This window comes from Staurois parvus, unplaced genomic scaffold (genome assembly GCF_062004578.1).
Source record: "Staurois parvus isolate SC_StPar_1 unplaced genomic scaffold, SC_StPar_1.0 ptg000078l, whole genome shotgun sequence".
Lineage (NCBI taxonomy): Eukaryota > Metazoa > Chordata > Amphibia > Anura > Ranidae > Staurois > Staurois parvus.
Window position 1 is genome coordinate 4,777,214 of NW_028317874.1, and position 23,970 is coordinate 4,801,183.

Consider the following 23,970-nt stretch of genomic DNA (forward strand, 5'->3'; position numbering starts at 1 on the left):
TGCACCTCATCAGTGTGAACCAGGGCTAACAGACCAATAGATTAATGTATGAAAATATATCTACTAAAAAATATATTGGTCTTAGCAAACAATCATCTTCCATCTGTCATTTTTGCAATACAAGTCTGAAGGCAAGCATTCCAGAGTGACTGCTATGGACTAGATTACTTTCCTTAAACACCTGAGGGAAAAACAAAAAAAAGCAAAAAAAACACTAAAATGACATTTCTGCATGACATGACAATACCTTGAAGGTGCCACACCCACTAAGTTGGGGCCCAGACCTCTGAAGAGTGAACGAGGACCTTCCTTTTGCAAGATCATCCTGACAAATATACAAGAAAGAACAAATGTGAACACAACATAACACATCAGACCAATGTCAAATCTGCCCAGAACAAATTATATAAGTGTTTAATATTAATGTTAAAAGTGAACTTCCTGTACAAATATAGTATCGGAACATAGAAGGAGCACTATCAGCATGCTTCTATAGAACCTTCAAACTGTATCATTGAGCTATGATAGGCGACCCCACAGAAATATTTATGCATTAAAAGTAGGCCTAAACCCCAACTGGACATTTATCATATACAACTGCCATCTTGTTATTTTTGAATACTATTGTCAATCCTTTTTGCACCTTAGTGGTCTATTTATCATTGTTTTCATCCATGATTCACCCATTAAAAAAAGTGTGAAATCTTCGATAAACCCATTAGTGGTGCTGATCTCCTCCAGCTTTTTCAGCTACTTCTTGTTGTATACATGCACTCACTATGCCAGGCATCACTAAATGGCGGACCTAGCCACTGTTTCATCTGGACCCGGTTACGCCATTTAGGAGCCGCTTCTTTCCCCCCATCCTCCGATGCTGTTATAATGGCAGAGTGGACAGCAGGAGACTGAACATTTCTGGAGAGAGTGTGGAATAACCACACAGTATTTAACAGATCGCATGAGCGCAAGCTGTCATAACATTTCTGGATCAGATGTGGGAAGCACAGCACAGCATTTAATAGAGCGCAGGAGCTGCTGGGGTTAACTTTTTAAGTTAACCAGCAGCTGATTGGAAGCAGGGCAGTCCTAGCTGTCAACCACCTGCTGGTTATTACAAAAAGTTAACCCCCGCAGAAATGTTATGACAGCTCCTGGTACTGCGCTCTGTTCAACACTGCGCTGTTATTACACACTCGCTCCAGAAACGTTCCGTTTCCTGCTGTCCGCTCTGCTGGTGGAGGATGGGGGGAAAGACGCAGCTCTGTTCAATGATGTACTGTGCTTCACACACCTGATCCAGAAATGCCCTGCCTCCCACTCTCTTCTCTAAGGTAGGAGAGTGAAGTGTGTGTGTGTGTGTGTGTGTGTGTGTGTGTGTGTGTGTGTGTGTGTGTGTGTGTGTGTGTGTGTGTGTGTGTGTGTGTGTGTGTGTGTGTGTGTGTGTGTGTGTGTGTGTGTGTGTGTGTGTGTGTGTGTGTGTGTGTGTGTGTGTGTGTGTGTGTGTGTGTGTGTGTGTGTGTGTGTGTGTGTGTGTGTGTGTGTGTGTGTGTGTGTGTGTGTTGGGGGGTGGGGGGGGGGCACAGTTCTGCTGGGGGTTATGTGTAGGGGCAGAGGACAATACTGTGGTGGGGAGATGTAAAGGGGGCAGTAGTGTGGGGCGGGGGTGATCATTTGAAGAGGGCGTGAAGGTGAAACTGATGTGAAGGGGGGGGCTGAGACGTGGGGGTGGGGGGAGAGAGACTGAGGACAATGAAGTATAGGGACCGTGATATACAGTAGGAGAGGGCTTGGAGAAAAAGAAAAAAAAGGCATACATGACTTAATTCAATACCCCTGCTCTACACAATTAGCTGCATATAATTTTTCAAAACAGAAATCATGATAGTTACATCATTGGACAATGCCTGTGCAATACATGTTGGTACAACCACTCATTCAGTCTCCATCAGGGAAGCATGAGATGGTGACAAACACAGGAATACAATAGGGAGACTTATCCATAATAGAAAGTACTTTGAGGACCTTCATGGTGGGAAGACCAGGTATTTTAATAATACCTGCAAATTGAAAAATATCAATCTCTGCAGATATGAGAGTTTAGCGACCGAATTTAAATCTTCTTTAACCGCAAATTGCTGCAGACAGCTTAACTTTTTCAAAAGTATATGGACTAATGCAAGGAAGCTTTAGCAGGGTCACACAATTTATATATCTCTAATGGCTATAGTGTTTACCGCCGTAAGTAAAGCTGAACTTCACCCTTACTCACCACTTTCCATCATTTTACTATATCCCTTTTCCATAACTGCATACTCATTTAAAAAAAAAAAAAAAATCTATCTATCTATCTATCTATCTACTTTTTTTTTGCAATCCTCTTCAAACTTCTGTGGACATCACCTAGGCAAGATTGATGTACCCCAGGTCCAGCTGCCCCAGGCCTTGGGGCAATGTACAATGGACGTCACCTTACATCATCAAGAGGCAAATTGTCTCATCCTGGTTCCTGCAGCCAGACACCCAATGATGCTCATGCACTGCATCATTAGGCGGCTGGCTGCAAGAATCAGGATGAGACAGGCAGCTCTCAGATGATCAAAGAAAAGAAGAAGGTGGTGTTGGACTGGGTGAGCAGAAGCAAAACTAAGGGGGCATGACTGCAGATTAACTGGGTGTGCGACAATGTTTTATGAAGGACAAACCAGCAAAAAAGGTTGGCAGGAGTCTAAGGTTTAAAAAGGAAAATAAAAAGGGGGTGGGGGTTGTGTGCGGGAGTTTGAAAAAAGGGTAAAAGTTGTCTCTTTAAAATTACTCCAAATCTGGGAATACAGCAAGAAGGCTGTGGTATACTACTAGACATGGCTACAAGTTTCTGGTACACCTGACATCATTACATAAATAGTGGCCCACTGTACAGTTCAGAAATAAGAACATGAGGTCACAATGCCATGGAAAAAGAAGAACAGCTAGGCAAATGCTGGCATTTGACCATACATAATGGATAACAAGAAAAAGAAAAACCTTTTGAAGCTGGCCATACACTAGAAAATGTTTTAATAAACATTCGTACAAAAATTCTGAGTACATTCAATGACTGGAATAAATAGACTTTCATTAACAAAAACCACATTAATTGCTAGAAATCCATATGTTTGAGGAAAAAAGTCCATCCTGCTCCATCCATTTTTTCTCGTCTTAAAGCATTGAATGGAACTGTAGTAGCATACGGCCAGCTTACATAGCAAGCAATACTGATGTTAAGAGAATTCTTTTTTTTTACACCAAACCAGAAAGGGTTACAGGAACACAGCAAATAATTATTCTTCCAAACAATGTCATATGAACACGCAAGTTCAAATGCTTCTCAGGGTTGGTTCACACCAGAATCACACAGAACACAGTCTGCGTTCCTGTGCATTCTCCTGCATACTTTTTGGCAGCACATATATTTGCATATGTAAATGCAAGAAGGGAAGCAAAAAAAAAAAAAAAAAAAAAAAAGAAGGGGAGGACATAAGAACCACAGCAAATCACAAAAGATTTCAGGTTTTTTTTTTCAACTGAGTTGTACAGTTTTTAGGTCACATTAAAAGGTGAAAAAAGTTCTGAAATGATTTATCTTTGTCTCATTTTTCTTTTACATCACAGAAACCTGACATTTTAAACAGGGGTGTGTAGACTTTTTATATCCACTGTACACTGCTCAAAAGCAATTAAAGGAACACTTTGAAAACACAGCAGATCCCCAATGGGGAAAAATATCATGCTGGATATCTATACGGATATGGACTGGGTAATGTGTTAGGAACGCAAGGATGCCCCATCGTTTGATGGAAATAAAAATGATCAACCTACAGAGGACTGAATTCAAAAGACACCCCGAAAATGAAAGTGATAAAATAATGCAGCAGGCTAATCCATTTTACTGAAATTTCATTGCAGCAACTCAAAATGGTACTCAGTAGTTTGTATGGCCCCCATGTGCTTGTATGTATGCCTGACAATGTCGGGGCATGCTCCTAATGAGACAATGGACCGTATCCTGGGGTATTTCCTTCCAGATCTGGACCAGGGCATCACTGAGCTCCTGGACAGTCTGAGCTGCAACCTGGCAGCAGCGGATGGACCAAAACATGATATCTCAGAGGTGTTCTATTGGATTTAGGTCAGGCGAGCATGGGCGCCATTCAATGGTATCAATTTCTTCATCCTCCAGGCACTGTCTGCATACTCTTGCCACATGAGACTGGGCATTGTCATGCATCAGAAGGAACTCAGGACCCACTGCATCAGCATAGGGTCTGACAATGGATGCAAGGATTTCATCCCAATACCAAATGGCAATCAGGGTGCCATTATCTAGCCTGTAGAGGTCTGTGTGTCCCTCCATGGATATGTCTCCCCATACCAGCACTGACCCACCACCAAAAAACGGTCATGCTGAACGATCTTACAGGCAGCATAACGTTCTCCAGGGCTCTCCAGACCCTTTCACATCTGTCACATGTGCTCAGGGTGAACCTACTCTCATCTGTGAAAAGGCACAGGGTTCCAGTGTCAGACCTGCCAATTCAATGTTCAATGGCAAATGCCAATTGAGTTCTATGGTGCCGGGCAGTAAGCACAGAGCACACTAGAGGATGTCGGGCCCTCAGGCCACCCTCATGAAGTCTGTTTTTGACTGTTTGCTCAGAGACATTCACGCCAGTGGCCTGCTAGAGGTCATTTTGTAGGGCTCTGGCAGTGCTCATCCTATTCCTTCTTGTACAAAAGGAGCAGATACCAGCCTGCTGATGGGTTAAGGACCTTCTACAGCCCTGTCCAGCTCTCCTAGAGTAACTGCCTGTCTCCTGGAATCTCCTCCATGCTCTTCAGACTATGCTGGGAGACAGAGCAAACCTTCTGCAAATAGCACGTATTGAAGTCCCATCCTGGAGGAGTTGGACTGCCTGTACAACCTCTGTAGGGTCCAGGGTCCTCATGCTACCAGTAGTGACACTGACCCTAGCCAAATGCAAAACTAGTGAAAAACAGTCATAAAAGAGGAGTATGGAAAAAAAGGTCAGTGGCTCCCACCTGTAAAACCATTCCTGTTTTGGGGGTAGTCTCATTGCCCATCTAGTGCACCGATTTAATTAACACCAAAGCAGCTAAAAGTGATTAACAACCCCCTCTGCTACTTAACTGATCAGATCAATATCCAAAGAGTTTAATTTACTTGATGCTATACTCTGATTAAAGTGTTCCTTTAATTTTTTGGAGCAATGTATTTTCTTAGACAGCTCCGCAAAAATGGTTTAGGGCAAAAGATATTAACATTTTTTTATCGCTCTTCAATACAAAAGCGTATTGGTCTACTGTATCTTAGTATGGTATCCAAACTGCACTGTAGTGGGCAAATGCTTTGCAGAAAATAATTTTACTGCACAGAAAATTGTGCGTTTTAGATTTCCATCCTTGGCACAAATTCCTGTGGTCTTGGAAGAGCTGAGAAAATAAAGGAATGACTCATTTCATCCAGGTTATCACTTATTTGAGTTGTTGCCCTCTGGTAGACAATAAAGGAACATTAAAGCCAGAACAAACAGATATAAATGGGCAATAAATGGGAATTTAATTTCAGGTAAGGAAATAGCAATTTTTCCTGCTATTTTAAGGGAAGTTTTTTGTTGCAAAATGAGTATGTAGTTGGATGTGATTTTATTTTTGTCAGAGTTCTTCTTATGGTTTTTGTAATTTTGTTGTGGAATATATTCACAAGGACAATAAATTAATCGAAAATAAATATATGTATGCATAAAATATATGTATACATGTATGGGAGAAATGTCTGAATTGGCTCAGGCTGGACATAGTTAAAGTAGAATTAAAAGCAAAACTTTTCTTCATTTTCGATAAAGAAAAAGGAAGGTTATAACCACTCAAGTTTTCTTGCAGTTTCCCATTGAGGAAAATTTCCATTTCAATTCCTATCCAATAACCAACACAGGAAGTAGGTAGAAATTCCTTCAAAGTGTAGGAATCTGTTTGTCACAGGGAAATTTAGATCTGGTGACCATGGTGATAGACTCCTGACACCCCAACAAGGTATCTCCAGCAAGAAGCTGCTTCCCAAGCTCTGGAACACGAAGCAAGTGACTAGAGCCGTAGCTATCCCAAAGAACTAGACAACAGCTTTTGGAGTAAACAAGAAGAACTGCTTTATTAGAGAGAGACACTGAATTTATTCAGAAAACCAACAGAAAAGTGCTAATCACATTATCATAGACAATGCCCACCCCAGACAGTCTGGCACCCACATAGGAATACATTATACATTGGGAGCCATATTTAACAATGATACTTCTTTCTGGATAACTTGAAAATACAACACAGTTCTCCAGGCAATGGTTCCCCTGCAGCCCAACTCTGACACTGGAAGATTTCACCTCTATTACTGTTCTGAGGGACAACTAAAACATTTGGAGTTTTTTTTTTTTTAACTTTCACTTTCAATAATAATTGGTAAACATGACAAATAGAAAGGGGTAATCTCCCCAATAAGGCACAGAAAGCAATAAAAACCAAAAACCTGGCAGGTGTTCTAATCTCCCTCCACTATATCCAAATCTAAAAAAAAAAAAAAAAAAAAAAAAAAAAAGGTTTTGCATTTAGGCCAAGGAAATTAGTTGTCTGATACACCTGGCAATGATGGAGCGGGAAGCAGGGTATCCTCTGTGAGGACATCCAAGTAGAACAAAAAGGACTTGGTTTTGTAAAAAAGATCATGGCTGTCACGTAGAAGGCCTTAACCACATTGAAACCATGCAAGACAAGTCTCATGTCATGTTTTGGGGCAGGACAAATGGAAGGTAGGACGTCTCCAATGAGGTGAAAGGAAGAAACCACCTTAGTCAAAAGGAAGGCATGGGTCTCACCTTGCTCTTGTGCAAAACAAAACAAAAAATGGCTTTAGCCAGTTGCCCTCCGCCCTATAGCAGAAATACTGCTACAGGGCGGCAGGGCTGCGACCAAAGTCACGTATATATACACATGTGATTTGCATTTCCGGGTAGAGGTGTGCGCAATTGGTGGCCACGGATGTCAGTCACCAGGTCCTGGCCGGGAGACTCTCTGCCGGTATCCGGTGATCGCTGAGTAACACTGACAGGGGAGAGACCCATGTGTACACACAGGTCTCTCTCCTGCCAGCACAGATATGCCACTTTGTATTGCCCTGCACAGCAGAGAAACACACCGTAAAACAGCACGCAGTTAACCTTTCGATCACCCCAGATGTTAACCCCTTCCTGCCTGGCACCATTAGTAGTGTCAGTGCTTTTTATTAGCACTGATCGCTGTATAAATATCACTGGGAAGTCAGTGGCAGTTAGTTCCCCCCAGTGTCAGAATACCCACTGCAGTCCTGTTATAAGTTGCTGATCGCCGCCATTACTAGTGAAAAAAAAAAAAAAAAATTCCAGTATATACACACACAGTCATTTGTAGAAGCTATAACTTGCACGTAAACAAAGTAAGTTATATGTATTGGGATTTTTTTTAGTGAAGACGTAGCAGAATACATTTTGGCCTAAATTTATGAAGACATTTGATTTTTAAAATTTTTTTTACTGGGTATGTTTTACAACAAAAAGTCAAAAATGTGTTTTTTTTATAGCACAAAAAAAAAAAACAAACAAAAACAAACAAAAAGGTGATCAAATACCACCGACAGAAAGCTCTATTTGTGGGGGGGGGGAAAAAGGGACATACATTTTATTTATGTACAGTGTTGCATGACTGCACAATTGTCAGTTAAAGTAACGCAGCACTATCACAAAAAATGGCCTGGTCAGGAAGTAGGGTAATCCTCTGGAGGGCAAGTGGTTAAAAAGAAAGAGCTGAGAAACACATCTGTGAGATGTTATGGCAAAAAGAAGGCAACCTTACAGGTGAGGTTTCTAATCAGTTCAAAAAAAGAGGGTCTCTGAAGAGCAGAAGTGAATTGAGGAGTTTCGTAGTGACCCGAGGATTCAAAATTTTGGTACACAAATAAATCTGTTTAGAGATTTTATGTCCAGTATTGAGGCAGGTGGCCCTATTTGGTTTTGAGATAGTAAATAGGTTTGAAACAGTTTATCTGAAGGAATTGGTTCAACCATAACTTGTCTTGTGAAGAGAGCTACTGGGAAGGTTTGGTAGGCTGGGGCTTGCGACAAAGAATGTGTTAAGCCTGGTTTTTGAGCATAATGCCTAGGGAGAACAGAAATAACCCTTTGTTTGAGTAGAGGTAGAAGTCTAGGGAGACTTTTTCTTGTGGGGTGTACCATTCCATCGTTACCTCCTTGACAAATCAGTCAAAGGGATTCACGAACAAGGCATTCTCCAAATGTGATGCATAGATGAAGTTTCTTAAAAGCATGTTCAGCAGACCAAGCTTTTAACCACAAAATCTTAAAGCACAAGTACTGAGGTAAGGGGACTCTTGAGACTTGCAAACTACATTCTCAGGAACATCAGGACAAAATTATAGGGCTGAATGAATCAGCTGTAATTGTTTAAAGAAAAACAAAAAACAAAACAAAGCCTTCAAAAGACAGGTTCCTGGTCTCTTTTAAATTTGTCTCGACCAGTTAGTGATAGCCTGGCAAATAGACATGACAGCAAATTGCTCTTACAGGTCCAACTCTTCAGCTGTCAAATAGGGCCTTTAACCACTTGCCCTCCTGAGGATTTACCCCCCTTCCTGACCAGGCCTCTTTTTGCTACTCGGCGCTACACTAATTAAACTGGTAATTGCGCGGTCATGCAATGCTGCACCCAAACAAAATTTATGTCCTTTTTTTCACACAAATAGAGCTTTCTTTCAGTGGTATTTGATCACCTGTGCGCTTTTTATTTTTCACACTGTAAACAAAAAAAGACCAAAAATTTTGAAGAAAAACAATATTTTTTACTTTCAACTATAAAAAATATATAGTAAACTCAAAGTTAGTTATAAATTTAGGCCAAAATATATTCTGCTACATGTTTTTGGTAGAAAAAAATCCCAATAAGTGTATATTGATTGCTTTGTGTGGAAGTTATAGCGTCTACAAACTATGGTATAGATACTGCAATTTACAGCATTTTTTGCTATACAGCGCTGCGCTAGTTTAACAGGCAATTGCGCGGTCATGCAATACGGTACATATATGAAATTTACATCCTTTTTTTCCCACAAATTGAGCTTTCTTTTGGTGGTATTTGATTGCATGTGCGCTTTTTATTTTTTGCTCTATAAAAAAAAAAAAAAAAAAAAAAACACAATATTTTGGACTTTTTGCTACAAAACATGTCCAGTAAAAAAAGTGTAAAAATCAAATTTAGCCATAAATTTCTGCCAAAATGTATTCTGCGACATGTCTTTGCTAAAACAAAAAATCCCAATACGTGTAAATTAATTGGTTTACGTGAAAGTTCTAGCATCTACAAATGGCGGGAAAGATACTGGTATTTTTTTTTTCTATTATACTGATAATGGCGGCAATCAGAGACTTATGGCGGTGATCAGCGACTTATGGCGGGAATGCGGCGGACATTTTGACACGGGGGGGGGGGGGGGGGGTTGGACTGACTTTGGGTCACTGACATCCCCAGTGACACCAATACAGTGATCAGTGCAAAAAAAAAAAAACACAACACACTGACACTGTACTAATGGCACTGGGGAGGAAAGGGTTAACTTTTATTAGGTAATGAAAGGGTTAACTGTGTGAGGGGAGTGTTTTACTAGGGGGTGGGGGTGTGTACTTTACAGGAACATGCTGATCTCGAGAGATGAAGCCTTCTCTCAGGTTCAGCGTGCTCTGAACTGACAGATAGCAGAGCCAACTGTCAGTGATTACTTTTAATCGCCGGCAGCTGGCGGGAAATTACCCGCCGGGAGCCAGTGATGGACACCCGCTGCCACGATCGGCAGGACGGGCAGGGCAGGCGCGCGCCCCTACCTATTTTGCACAGCGATGTTAAAAGACGGCGCTGTGTGTACAGGTGCCGCCCTGCCGCAGTAAAAACACTGCGGCGGGTCGGAAAGCGGTTAAAAGGGCTTCAAAATGCCCATCAATAGAATCCTTTAAAAAGGTGGAAACTTGCTCAATAGAAATTGTAGGGTGTTTATTGAGAAGTGAAATAGTTTCCACTACTGGAATAGTTCCTTTTTATAATCCTTTTCCATGGGATAGACTGCCTCTTCAAGCAAATAAGATTCCACTTATGATTACTGAATGGGGTCAATGAGAAAAAAAGGGATGCATAGTGTTTCTGGCATTTGGAACCTGAAGATTCTAGAAGACACAGGGGCAGAGAAATCTGCTTGTATCAGACAAGCTGTGCCACTAGTGAAGGAATCTCCAATGGGGTAGAACTGTTAGTAAGCAAAACAGTTCGCCTCCCTCTCAGCTCGTGCACACTGTGTTGAATGGCTGTGCACAGCACAGCCATGCAAAGAAGTGTGCTTACAGCAAAGCACACAGACACAGCCCCCTAGTAAAACACACCCAGTACACAGTTAACCCTTTGAATGCTTTAGATGTTAACCCCTTCCTGCCCAGTGCCATTAGTACAGTGTCAGTGCTTTTTTATTAGCACTGATCACTGTACTGTTTTCCCCCCAGTGTCAGAATGCCCGCCGCAGTCCTGCTATAAGTCGCTGATCCCCGCCATTACTGGTAAAAAAAAATCCTAGTATATAGGTTGCCATTTGTAAACGCTATAACTTCCACGTAAACCAATTAATTTACATGTATTGGGATTTTTCTTTTTTAGCGAAGACATGTAACAGAATACATGTTGGCCTACATTTATAATGAAATTTGATTTTTTTTTACTGGACATGTTGAATAGCAAAAAGTCAAATATATTGTTTTTTTTTTCCCCTCATAATTGACAGTCTTTTTTTCTTTTTTTTAATAGCGCAAAAGAAAAAACACAAAAAAAACCAAAAACAAAAAAAACACAGGCGATCAAACACCACCGAAAGAAAGCTCAATAGCTCAATTTGTGGGGAAAACAAGGACGTAAATTTAATTTGGGTGCAGCGCCGCATGACCGTGCAATTGTCAGTTAAATTAACGCAGCACCGTAACGCAAAAAATTGCCTGGTCAGGAAGGGAGATAAATCCTCTGGAAAGCAGGTGGTTGAAGCAAAGAGTTACATTCTAATTTAATCCAGGTGATGATGGAGACGTTGTAGTACTTGCCTTAAGACTCACTTACCTGACAGCTGGCGATCTCCTCTCGGACCCTTTGTGCCCTCAAACAAGGACTGCTGGCCCTGCATTGCACAGAATATCAGAAAGCCTGCAATTGGTGGATCAATGAAGGAAAGGGGCATAGCGTAATGAAAGCCTATGGGAGTGAGGAATAAAGCAGGTATTACAGCTTATTCATCTACCCAGATATCAGTACAGGGAGGCTGTTTGGCTTTGGTGGGAAGCCTTTGAAGGAGGTTTACAATCTCTAAATCCAGGTCTCTGTGTTGTTGGGGTACTCTCATCACCCACAGTAATTTTTCAATAGGTGCTTCACTAGCTGAAACATAGTGTGTATGAAAATCAGACACTGACTGCTGCCATAAAAGGATATTTAGCTTGAATACATAGTATAGTAGGAGAAGTAAACCAGTATGTATACTACTTTTAATCTATTATACTGAAAATTCCATTTCACACAAAGCATTTCAATTCACTGATATTTTGAGGTGGAAGATATTCTTGGCATTGCTTGGTCCATGTGGCCAGCTAAGACTAGGTAGAATGCAGCCATATTCTTAAATGAGATTTTATTGTATATGCTGAAATCGAGCTTTAAGTAATACATTTTATTTTTACTGTAATGGGCTCCTAACACTTTAGTTTATGTACAGTTTACTTACTTCAATAACCACTACATTGTCCTCGAAGTGTACTATACTCCTGCAAAATCTAAAATTTACAAAAACAGGATTGCACATTTTAAATAAAAGGCTTAAATAACTCTTCTCAATTGTCTCACACTGTTGACTTATGTGCCAGCTATTACTTTTCACTCCCAAACTAAATATACATCTGTCGTAAAAAGAAATTCATGGAATCTCCCGATTACTTAACTAATGACTAAACTGACATGTGTTTGGCCTAATTTAGGAATGTCACCATTCTAGCTTAAACCCGTCTCCAATATGATGAAGTGGATGGAAATAAAAAATGATTACAGCTTTCTGTGAGGAGTTGCATTAGCTGCATGTCCTTTATTAATAAAAGTTCTTATTACCTGAAATAGATTGCAAGGAATTACTTCCTACAATTCATGTGAATGCTTCAATGTTTGCTTGTTTGAATTTTGGCCACTACATCATAAAGTAAACCATGAAGAAGTTACTTAAGGGGGTTTCCACAATAACCCAGTAAGCAAAAACCCCCTTGAGGCAGCCAAGATAAAAGGAGGACGATAGGTTTTCAAAGCCAGGGCTGTGAAGTGCCAGAAAAAGTAAAAAAAGCCACCCAAATTGCAAACCTTGTGGGGTAGAGGGACTTTATTCTCTATTTATTGCACTTTTCAAAAATCAAGTCTCTCTCCCTGACAACCAAAACCACCCACACACACTTTCTTAAGATTTAAAGCGGAATAATAAAATTATTAGAGACCCTGCTATTATCCTAAAGATCCTGGCCACCATGTTCCTGCAACAGAAGACAGCATTGTTCTGGTTCAGCACTGAAGCTTCAGAAATCTTCTTCAGCATTCAGCACTTATTGGATGCTTGTGTACTCCTGACCAGCTAGTTACGTCCTTAGTACTGCAGGACTAAGCAGTACTGTTTAGCAAATCTAGATTTTTTTTTTTAGAAACAAAATACTTTTTTTTTTTTGCACGAAAATAAATTTTGAAATGCAACACAATTCCCACATTTTGGTAAAATATAAAAGAGGATTGTGGTGAGTAAATGGATATTAAGTAAGCAAATCACCAAAATTGCAAGAGCCCATGAAAAAACAGCAGCACTCAAAATTGTTCATTGGGACACTATAAAAGAATTTACAGATCAGTTTAGAGTTACTTACTGGCATTTAAAAAATTGGTTTAAGTTTTTTTTTTAATGATAATAAACTTTATTGCTGTCACAAAATGGCTGAAAGAGGACACTACTACACCTTATTCCCTAAACTAGATCTATAGTCAGTATTTTTATTTTAGTCGAGTAGGGTAGGATTAGAAAGCCCATCAGGTATTTGGGGGACGGACACACACACACGCACGCACACACACCACACACACGCACGTTAAAATGGCAGGTTTCTATGATGTAAACAAAAAGAGACAAAGATTAATCATTTCAGAACTTAAAAAACTGTTTCTCTCTTGGGGGCAGTAAACATAAAAAAACTAAAATAAATGTGGTTGCATAAGTGTGCACACCCTCTTATAACTGGGGATGTAGCTCTGTTCAAAATTAAGCAATCACATTCAAAATCTTATTAAATAGGAGTCAGTACATACCTTCCATCAATTAAAGTGCCTCTGATTAACCCCAAATAAAAGTTTAGCTGTTCTAGTAGGTCTTTCCTGACATTTTCTTAGTTACTTCCTACAGCAAAAGCCATGGTCCCCAGACAGCAGCTTCCAAAGCATCAGATGAATCTCACTGATAAAAAGGTATCACAGTCAGGGAAGGGTACAAAAGAATGTCCAAGGCATTAGATATACCATGGAACACAGTGAAGACAGTCATCATCAAGTGGAGAAAATATGGCACAACAGTGACATTACCAAGAACTGGACGTCCCTCCAAAATTGATGAAAAGACGAGAAGAAAACTGGTCTGGAAGGCTCCCAAGAGGCCTACAGCAACATTAAAGGAGCTGCAGGAATATCTGACAAGTACTGGCTGTGTGGTACATGTGACAACAATCTCCCGTATTCTTCATATGTCTGGGCTATGGGGTAGAGTGGCAAAACTGAAGCCTTTTCTTAAGAAAAACATCCAAACCCGGCTAAATTTTGCAAAAACACATTTGAAGTCTCCCAAAAGCATGTGGGAAAATGTGTTAAGGTCTGATGAAACCAAGGTTGACCTTTTTGGCTACAAATTCCAAAAGATATGCTTGGTGCAGAAACAACACTGTACATCACCAAAAGAAAACCATACCCACAGTGAAGCCTTTGAGGTGGCAGCATCATGCTTTGGGGTTGTTTTTCTTCAGCTGGAACTGGGGTCTTAGTCAAGGTAGAAGGAATTATGAACAGTTCCAAATACCAGTCAATATTGGCACAAAACCTTTAGGCTTCTGCTAGAAAGCTGAACATGAAGAGGAACTTCATCTTTCAGCAGGACAACGACCCAAAGCGTACATCCAAATCAACAAAGAAATGGCTTCACCAGAGCCCAGAAGAAGATTAAAGTTTTAGAATGGCCCAACCAGAGCCCAGACCTGAATCCGATAAAAAATCTGTGGGGTGACTGAAGAGGGCTGTGCACAGGAGATGCCCTCACAATCTGACAGATTTGGAGTGTTTTTGCAAGGAAGAGTGGGCAAATATTGCCAAGTCAAGATGTGCCATGCTGATAGACTCATACCCAAAAAGACTGAGTGCTGGAATAAAATTAAAAAAGGTGCCTCAACAAAAATATTAGTTTAAGGGTGTGCACACTCATGCAACCATATTATTTTAGTTTTTTTAATTTTACTTATCTCCACCTAAAACATTTTAGTTTTTTGTTCAACTGAGTTGTACAGATTTATAGGTTACATTAAAAAGGTGGAAAAAGTTCTGAAAATGTGCCCAATTTGCATATTTTTTCAGGCTGAGTGGTCAAAGAAAAATTTAAATGCGACTGCCTATTAAACTCTTGCCCTGTTTGCCCCTCCTTTTCCCTATAACCTCAGCTCTTCAGAATACTAGTACTAATGAATATCTACTTCACCATACAACCTATCCTCCCAGTAATGTCATGGTGACATGCATAAAACATTGAGGCTTTAATGAGACAGAAATCAAAACTGACAAGCACTGGTAACAGCCCAAATACTATTTAAAATACACTAAATAGCTAATGATAGGAAAATGACAGTGCCTATATTATAGTGCACCTGCCAAATGACAATAATACGGCTGCCATTGCTGACCTCAACTTCTAATAAGGTTAGTTTCCTGGCTGCCATGCTGATGCTTTGGTTTCAATATTTTCCTTGTCCCTGACTCAGGAGAGATAAAGAATTCAAAACCATTGACACATTTTGCAGCATACTTATTCAGAGTCTTTAGCCTAAAATTAATGAACATATAAAGCCAGGCATCTAGCAATTTCAGGAGGTATACAGCAATGCAGCCAATGCTTCTTTCATGACAGCTGCACTTTTAAAATTATTTTTAAAAGAGGTTGAAAATATTTTTAAAAGAAAAAAAGAGCAAGCTCACCTTAAAAGGCAAATGGTCACCATATCAAAAAAAGTATACAATAAATATAAAACAATAAAAGTAGTTCCTATGCTACAGTCAGCACAATATCACATACCACCCACACATTGTGATCTAGATTTATCCAGCATTACTCTTACACGTCATACTCATTCCCTAATGAGCTCTAATCAGGCTGAAAGACAAACAGTTTAGCAAAACAGACCAAACCGTTCACAGGTGATTTAACTATATGGGACACGTTCTAAATGAGGCACAGCTTAAAATGCTTCATTGGCAACTCAGGAAGCACTTTAGTGCATCTCTCAAAGAAAAAAAAAAAAGTGGAGGTGGGGTTGCACACGTCAACATACTGTATTTGCCGGCGTATAAGACAACTTTTACCCCTTGAAAATCTTCTCAAAAGTCGGGGCTCGTCTTATACGCCGGTATACGGCATACTGACACTTTTTAGGGGGGCGGCGCGGTGCCGCCGCCGCCCCCCCCTTCCAACGGAAGGGACACTAAGTACAGGTGTGGGCAGGGGCTGCTGTCTCTTACCTGGATCCAGTCCCACGACGATCCGGTCCAGGAAGCGCGGCTGCTCCTTCAGTTCGGCCACTGGATGTTCGTGCGGCTGCTCGGCTCCGCCTCCTCACCGGTGATTGGCCGCCAGAACTGTAGCTCAGGAAAGGGACACAGGCGGCCAATCACCGGTGAGGGGGCGGAGTCTAGCGGCCCCACGAAAATCGAGTGCCGGAGCAGCAGGTAAGTGTTCAGTGTAGAGGTGCTGCTGCAACCACATATGCTGGCTGCAGCAGCACCATACTAGAACAGGGTCGGCAAGTGTAATTGGTGTCAGTGGGAGGAATAGTGCCCCATCATTGGTGTCACTGATACCAATGATGGAGCACTATTCCTCCCACTGACACCAATGATGGGGCACTATTCCTCCCACTGACACCAACGATGGGGCACTATTCCTCCCACTGACACCAACGATGGGGTCTATCACCCCCCCCCCCCACTGACACCAATGATGGGGCACTATTCCACCCCCCACTGACACCATGATGGGGCACTATTCCACCCCCCACTGACACCAATGATGGGGCACCATTCCTCCCACTGACACCGATGTTGGGACACTATTCCTGCCACTGATACTAATGATGGGGCACTATTTCTGCCACTGATACTAATGATGGGGCACTATTCCTCCCACTGATACTAATGATGGGGCACTATTCCTGCCACTGATACCAATGATGGGGCACCTATTCCCCCCACTGATACCAATGATGGGGCACTATTCCTCCCACTGATACCAATGATGGGGCACTATTCCTCCCACTGATACCAATGATGGGGCACTATTCCTCCCACTGATACCAATGATGGGGCACTATTCCTGCCACTGATACCAATGATGAGGCACTATTCCTGCCACTGATACCAATGATGGGGCACTATTCCTGCCACTAATGCCAATGATGGGGCACTATTCCTACCACTAATACCAATGATGGGGCACTATTCCTCCCACTGACACCGATGATGGGGTACTATTCCTCCCACTGGTGTGCATTGGAAGAGGGGTAGTCTTATACGGCGAGTATAGCCCAAACACTACATTTTAGCAGGAAAAGTAGGGGGTCGTCTTATACGCCGGCAAATACGGTAAATATTACATCTCTGAAATTACAGATTCCAAATAACTGACACTGTCGGAAACCTCTCCTCAGCAGGCCTGATGTCAAATGCCACTTTCTGTTCTCTATCCATTCTAAATGCAAAAGTCACCAACATGCTGTGTTTAAACTGTGCTGGAAATCTATATGCAAAAAAAAAAAAAAAAAAAAATGCTGCTTATAATAGCAGTGTTTCTCAAAATATGTGAGAAATGTTTGCCATAAAGGCAGAACTCTAGGACAAAAACAACCAAACAAAAAAAAACCCTTTACTGTCCTTGTTCCTACCTTCGCTGAATATGTCATCCATCTTCTGGTTCTCTTAGTAGTTGCTCTGAAATAGCCTATATATTTTCAAAACAAGTCGTAATCTCTATGGTTTCCTGTTTGTAAGATCAGAGGCTGTTATGCCTCCTATTCCCCCAGCCACTGTTCTGTAACGCTTTCTGCAGGATGCAGTTATGTGCCAAGAAGTGATGTAATTCAGCCACACTTGCAGTGGTGGGCTGACCGAAACTCTCAGACACATTCAACACGTACAGGCCTAGTGTACCCGCCCATATTCATTACAATTCCTTGTGGTTGATAGGAGCTGTAGTTTCCTTTTACTGCAGAGAGGAAAAGATACGATGTAATCCCTACAGTTACACCTCCTCTTTGGCACAGAAAATGTGGTAATCTTCTGAATTACAGAGATTAGGAGAAAAAAGTTTAAATTAATTTTCATGACCTTAACAGTAAGGATTTTCAAAATTGTAGTGTTTTAGTGTTTTGTGTAGAGGAGTGTACTAGTGGGTGATTTTTGTTTTCCTATCCCGGAGTTCATCTTTAACATTCAAATTGTTTTTTAGTTCTGTCATATAGAGCATGATGAGTTAAAAGAATGATCAAAGCTATTTTGGCCCTACTTTTCCTGTAGGCCATAGTAGTGCATTTTGTTCTGCACTCCTGTGACTCGTATTCAGCCGACAGTGGACTTTTGCAGCTGAGCTGGTCCAGACTCTGGAGATATACTGCATTTAAAGTTGGGATCCACCCAGATTCCTGACTATTAGTTGGCTCAGCCTCTCACTGCAGAGAGCCATTCCTGCCCCCTCACTGCGCTCCAGTGAGTGCTGGAGAGGCAAAGCAGACAGAAGGTGATAGACAGTTAGGCTGGCCATACACTATACAATTTTCTGTCCAATTTCCTTTAGATTTACCTTCAACTATGTAATACAAGGGCCTGCCTAATTGGATACAATTGAAAGTGTTGTTTAGGTTTGACCTCCTATTATATAGTTTTTGGTAAATCTAAACCAAAAATCTCAAGAAAATTGTATAATGTATGGCCAGTCTTATCGGCTCTCTGATCGCTGGAGACTGAGAACTGAGAGATCAGTCTTTGATCACTCGGCTCCTGGTCTTAGGCAGTACAGGACATATGCAGCATCGTACCAATGCTGCATTCACCTAGGCATGTAAACTTATTTTTTTTAAATTCTTGAACATTTCTTTTAAAAGTATGTGTGTTCAAAAATCAAAAAACTCTACCTAGCATTGATCATAGTCAATTTATATGTGAAACTGCTATTAGTAGTATATGATATTGGCGATACTGCCAGAAACATAGGCTGTACTCAATTCCCTTTCATTGAAGACAATGCTGCTTTGAAATGGCAATCAGTTGTTGCTGGTCCTGTATGTAAAGTCTGAACTGGAAAGCACCTATAAATTAACAAGCTTTTGCTCGTGTCAAACAGGTTTTGCATCTACATACAAGTATAGGGGATTTAAAAGAAGCTGACGGCAGGTCAAAGGCAGGACAGAGGCACCTGTCAGTGAACTCTTAATAACCTCAGAAGTGTATCAAACTAATGTGAAGCTGATGCCATCAACACAAGCTCAAAGCCCGTGAGCACAGGCCCTAAATGTTCTGTAGTCAGATGACCATGGGTGCCAAGTCCTCTGGACTAAAGGAGGACAGAAACCTTCTGGCTTGTTCTCAGCACTCACTTTAAAAGCCTGCAACTCTGATGGTATGGGGTGCATTATTGTGAATGGAATGGGCAGCTTGCACATCTGGATAGGCACCATCAATGCTGAAAGATACTGTATATTCAGGTTTTAGAGCAGCATGTGTGTCAATCCAGACAATGTCTTTTTTTCAGTGAAGGCCTTGCATAGTTCAGAAGGACAATGCTAAACTGCATACCGCATCTATGACAACATAGCTTCGTAGTAGAAGAGTCCAAGTGTTTAACTGGCCTGTCTGCAGTGCAGACTTTTCAGCAACTGAACATTTTTGGTGCATCTTGAAATGAAAAATGCAACAGACAACCCAGGATTGTTAGAATCCTATATCGGGCAGGAATGGGACGCCATTCTTCTCCTAAAAATCCAGCACCTGGCCTACTCAGTTCCCAGATGTTTACAGAGTGTCGATAAAAGAGGATGCTACACCATTTTTTCAGATGTGTTGCTGCCATCAATTTCAAAATTACCTTATTTTTTTTCTTAAAATGGTACATTTTCCAAGTTTAAACATTTGAGATAATTTCTATTTTCTATTGTGAATAAAATATGGGTTTATAAGATTTGCAAATCATTGCATTCTGTTTTTTAGATTTTACACAGCGTTCCAACTTTTTTTGGAATTGGAGTTGTAAATTACTGTAGCAATATGTGAAAGGTGAGCAGATAAGTAATTTTAGACCTTTAGCCACACCCTCTCAAGAAGCCCACTAAGCGTCAGGTGAATTGTGTCCGGATGATTGTGACATAGTAATGGCATGAGGCCTTTTCGCTTCTACTGCTTGTGTTGCCACCTGTCACTTCATGATTTGATACCAGTACCACCTGGAACAGCACTGTATCATGTTGCTCCTTTGTCATCACCACTGGGCAATTGCTATATTTATTGGATCACTGACATTTTGTTGTCCTGTTCTCCCACTTTATTTAGATTATTTCCTGTGCTTCTGAATTACTTATGGGACCATGGTGCTTTTGGCTCTCCAATGCTTTAAATCGGGGAAGCAACTGATATTTGTTGTATGCATACAGTATCTATAATTTTTGTGGTCTACATGAATAAGTTCTCTTTTCTAGTATTAAATATATCCACGGTTTGTTCAATCCCTAGGTTTTCGGGGTTAATTTTCATGGCCAGAATTATTACTTGAAAAGTAATTGTATCCATTTTACGAATGGAAATGCATAGACCAAATGCAGCCTTGGGGACACAAAGGCTGGTATTGTGGTCTAACTATATCATTAACCACTTGCCCCTTCTGAGGATTTAGCCCCCTTCCTGAGCAGGCCATTTTTTGCGTTAGGGCACTGCATTACTTTGTCAATTGTACAGTTATGCAACGCTGCACCCAAATGAAATTTACGTCCTTTTTTTAACCACGAATTGAGTTTTCTTTTGGTGGTATTTGATTGCCTGTGTGGTATTTATTGCGCTGTGAAAAAAAAAAAAAAAAGAAGACCGACAATTTTGATGAAAAAACTCCCAATATTTTTGACTTTTTGCAATTAAACATGTCTATAAAAAAAAATAAAATAAAAATCAAATTTCATCAAAAATGTAGGCGAAAATGTATTCTGCTACATGTCTTTGCTAGAATTCTGACACGGGGGGGTGAACTGACTTGGTGTCACTGACATCCCCAGTGACACCAATACAGTAATCAGTGGGGGAAAAAGAAGGACACTGTACTAATGGCATTGGGCAGGAAGGGGTTAACATGGGAGGCGATCAAAAGGGTTAACTGTGTGCGTTTTACTAGGGGGCAGTGTCTGTGTACTTCTGTGTAAGCACACTGCTTTGGATGGATGTATTGTGCAAAGCCATTCAAAGCAATATACCCAAGCGGACAGGGAGAACGGTTAGTAAACAAAACAGTTCTCCTCCCCGTTGGAGATCCTCGGTAATCACCAGGAGCTGGCGAGTAATCACGGGCCAGGACCCAGTGATTGACGGCCGTGAATGGCGGCATGGGTAGGGCGCACGCCCCCTACCTGGAAATGCAAAATAATGTATTTTGCGCTCCTGTGCCACCCTGTAGCAGTGTTTCGGTTAACTAAACCAGCTCAGATGCGTCATTGCGCTTGGGGGTTACAATTATGATGGCAAACTGAACATATTGCATACTACAAAACTAAAAGCGAAGTTCCGGCCCCATCCACCTCCCAAAAAAAATAAATACTGTGGCTGCAGACTTTTAAATAGTAGGGCACTTACCTGTCCATATATCCATCTTGTCTAAGAGAAACCGGCAGTGAAGCCTTGCAGCTTCACCAACTGTTTCCAACTGCGCATGCACGATTCGCTTTGTGAGTGGGCTGAAGTCCTCTGGGACCCTGGAAGTGTCCCAAAGGGAGGCGGGGGGATGCCAAGCTTTTGGATTTGTTCGCCGCAGCAAACTCAGCTGGAGGTGATAGCGAGTACCGGTCAAAACCAGGTAACCGCTCCCCCCTCCCCACAAAAAGTGCCAAAATGTAGCAGCGGAGGGGAGGAGGAGGCAGAAAAGTGGAGCCAATTTAAATAAAATATTTGCTTTGTTGGGAACAAGTCTGGTGGTAATTAGGCATTAACCTACAGAATAAATACAGTATCTAGTATTGCTCTTACATAGATTTTGTTCTAAGGAAGTTTTAGGATCGGTTTTTGATAAGCGAATACACAGGGAATTGGTTGTCCTTGTGGATAACCGTGGGCACAATTCACTAAAAGGATAAAATAATTCACTACAGATCTATGCGGTTTACCACAAAAATAATAAACGGTTGGTAAATATCGCATGCACCCACTTAAGACTTCATTCACACTTGTGCGACTCCAAAAGGTGCACAAACTTCAGTGCAACTATGACGTGACTTTACACTCTGTGGATCAAAGTTGCAGCAAAGTAGTGCAGGCAGCTTTTCTAAATTGCACCAATTGGAACGACTGCCATTGAAAAGAATGGGCTGCAACTTTTTGCAACTTTGATGACAAGTTGCAAAAGTCTGAATGGAGCCTAGAAGTCAATCCATCAAAAATAAACAAATACATTTGTTTAACCAGTTCAGCTCTTTAGACTTAGTATGTACATCCAGAGGGAACTGCGAATCAGAAGCTGATGGCTGCTACTACAGCCCAGTATAGTCGCTGATCACCTTCACAGAGCAGACGGCATGGAATGCACACAAAGATATGTCTTTCATTTCTATTTTAAACTGAATGGGTTGTTTTACAAGGTAAGGGTTCACATACACTTTAATAACCACTTACTTTAGACAGTGCAGTGGTCCAGGCGACACCACTCTGTTAACACTGGCACCATTCATAGTGTTCAGCTGTACTTCAGATATGTATAGTGTCACTGAAGAGGACTGTAGCCTGGTCTTCACAACTTCTAATGGACAAGTCAATATGGCGCCTACAGTGCCCCCACATCTGTAAAGAAGCAGAGAAAACAAAAAAATTTATAATTACTAGTTTCAGAATAAGTTCTTAATTCATCAGGGGAGAGCTAGATGCACAGCCTGAAATCTGGAACATTTTCACAGATTAGACCACTTGCACTCCTGAGGATTTACCCCCCCGTCCTAACCAGGCCATTTTTTGTGAAACAGCGCTACATTACTTTAACTGACAAATTGCGCGGTCATGCAACGCTGCACCCAAATGAAATTTATGCCCTTTTTTCCCAACAAATAGAGCTTTCTTTTGGTGGTATTTGAGCGACTGTGCATTTAATTTTTTGCATTATAAAAAAAAGCCAAAAAAAACAAAACAAAAAACAAACAATTGAGGAAAAAAAAAAAAAACACAATATTTTTTACTTTTTGCTATTAAACATTTCCAGTAAAAATTAAAATTTCATCATAAATTCAGGCCAAAATGTATTCTGCTACGTCTTTGCTAAGAAAAAAAAAAAAAAAAAATCCCAATATGTGTAAATTAATAGCGTTTACAAATGGCAGTATATATACTGTGGGATTTTTTATTTTTGCTAATAATGGTGATCAACGACTTATGGCGGGATTGCAATGGACATTCTGACACTGGGGGGAACTGACTTGTTTTCAATGACATCCCCAATAACACCAATACAGTGATCAGTGCTTAAAAAAACCAGACACTGTACTAATAGCACTGGGCAGGAAGGGGTTAACATGAGGCGAACAAAGGGTTAACTGTGAGCAGGGAGTGTTTTACAATGGGGTGGTGTCTCTGTGCTTCACTATAAGCACACTACTGGCTGTGCACAGTCATCCAAAGCAGTGTGCCCGAGCTGACAGGGAGGAGAACTGTTAGTAAACAAAATAGTTCTCCTCTACGTCGAAGATCCGCAGAAATCACCGGGCGCCGGTGAGTAATCACCAGCTGGGACTCGGTGATCGACAGCCGTGGCTGCGAATGGCTGCACTGGTAGGGCGCGCGCCCCCTACCTGGAAATGCAAATATATACATGTGATTTTACGCACCGTGCCACACTGCAGCAGTATTTCTGCTATAGGGCAGTCGCGAAGCAGTTAAAGGAGAAGTTCACCTTTTGTAACATGTTACATCCATATTCAGGGTTATGAACAGAGCTGCCCCTGCTCCCCGTTGTGACAGCTAGCAGTGTATCTTCTCCCCTTGCTAGCTGTCCCAATTTTTAAAAATGTGGCCGGGCGGGGCTACGCCTGCCAGGCCGTGCAGCTCATTCATGTCGATTTGTAGTTCTCAACAAATTACCAAAAGTGCTGTGCAGTGCCATGGTAGTTCATTGAGCCTTCCTGTCAGTAAGTATCTGCTTACCCATACAGGATGTACATGCAAACAGATACACTGACAGGTCTGCAGGAGACCTGCATTGCACCAGTGATCCGATCACTGGTGCAATGCTTTAGGCTCCAGAAACAAAAA

The 23,970-nt window shown here is 41.3% G+C and overlaps 1 protein-coding gene across 1 annotated transcript in view; it reads right to left on the bottom strand.

Moving 5' to 3' along the window:
• Positions 1-23,970, bottom strand: part of SLC25A36 (solute carrier family 25 member 36) — a 96,727-nt gene that overhangs the window by 38,190 nt on the left and 34,567 nt on the right. The window contains exons 2-3 of the mRNA XM_089669512.1: positions 22,348-22,512; positions 248-325 (exon numbers count right to left, since the gene is read on the bottom strand). Of these exons, the coding sequence (XP_089525638.1) occupies positions 248-325; positions 22,348-22,512 (243 nt within the window). The remainder of the gene's footprint in view (positions 1-247; positions 326-22,347; positions 22,513-23,970) is intronic.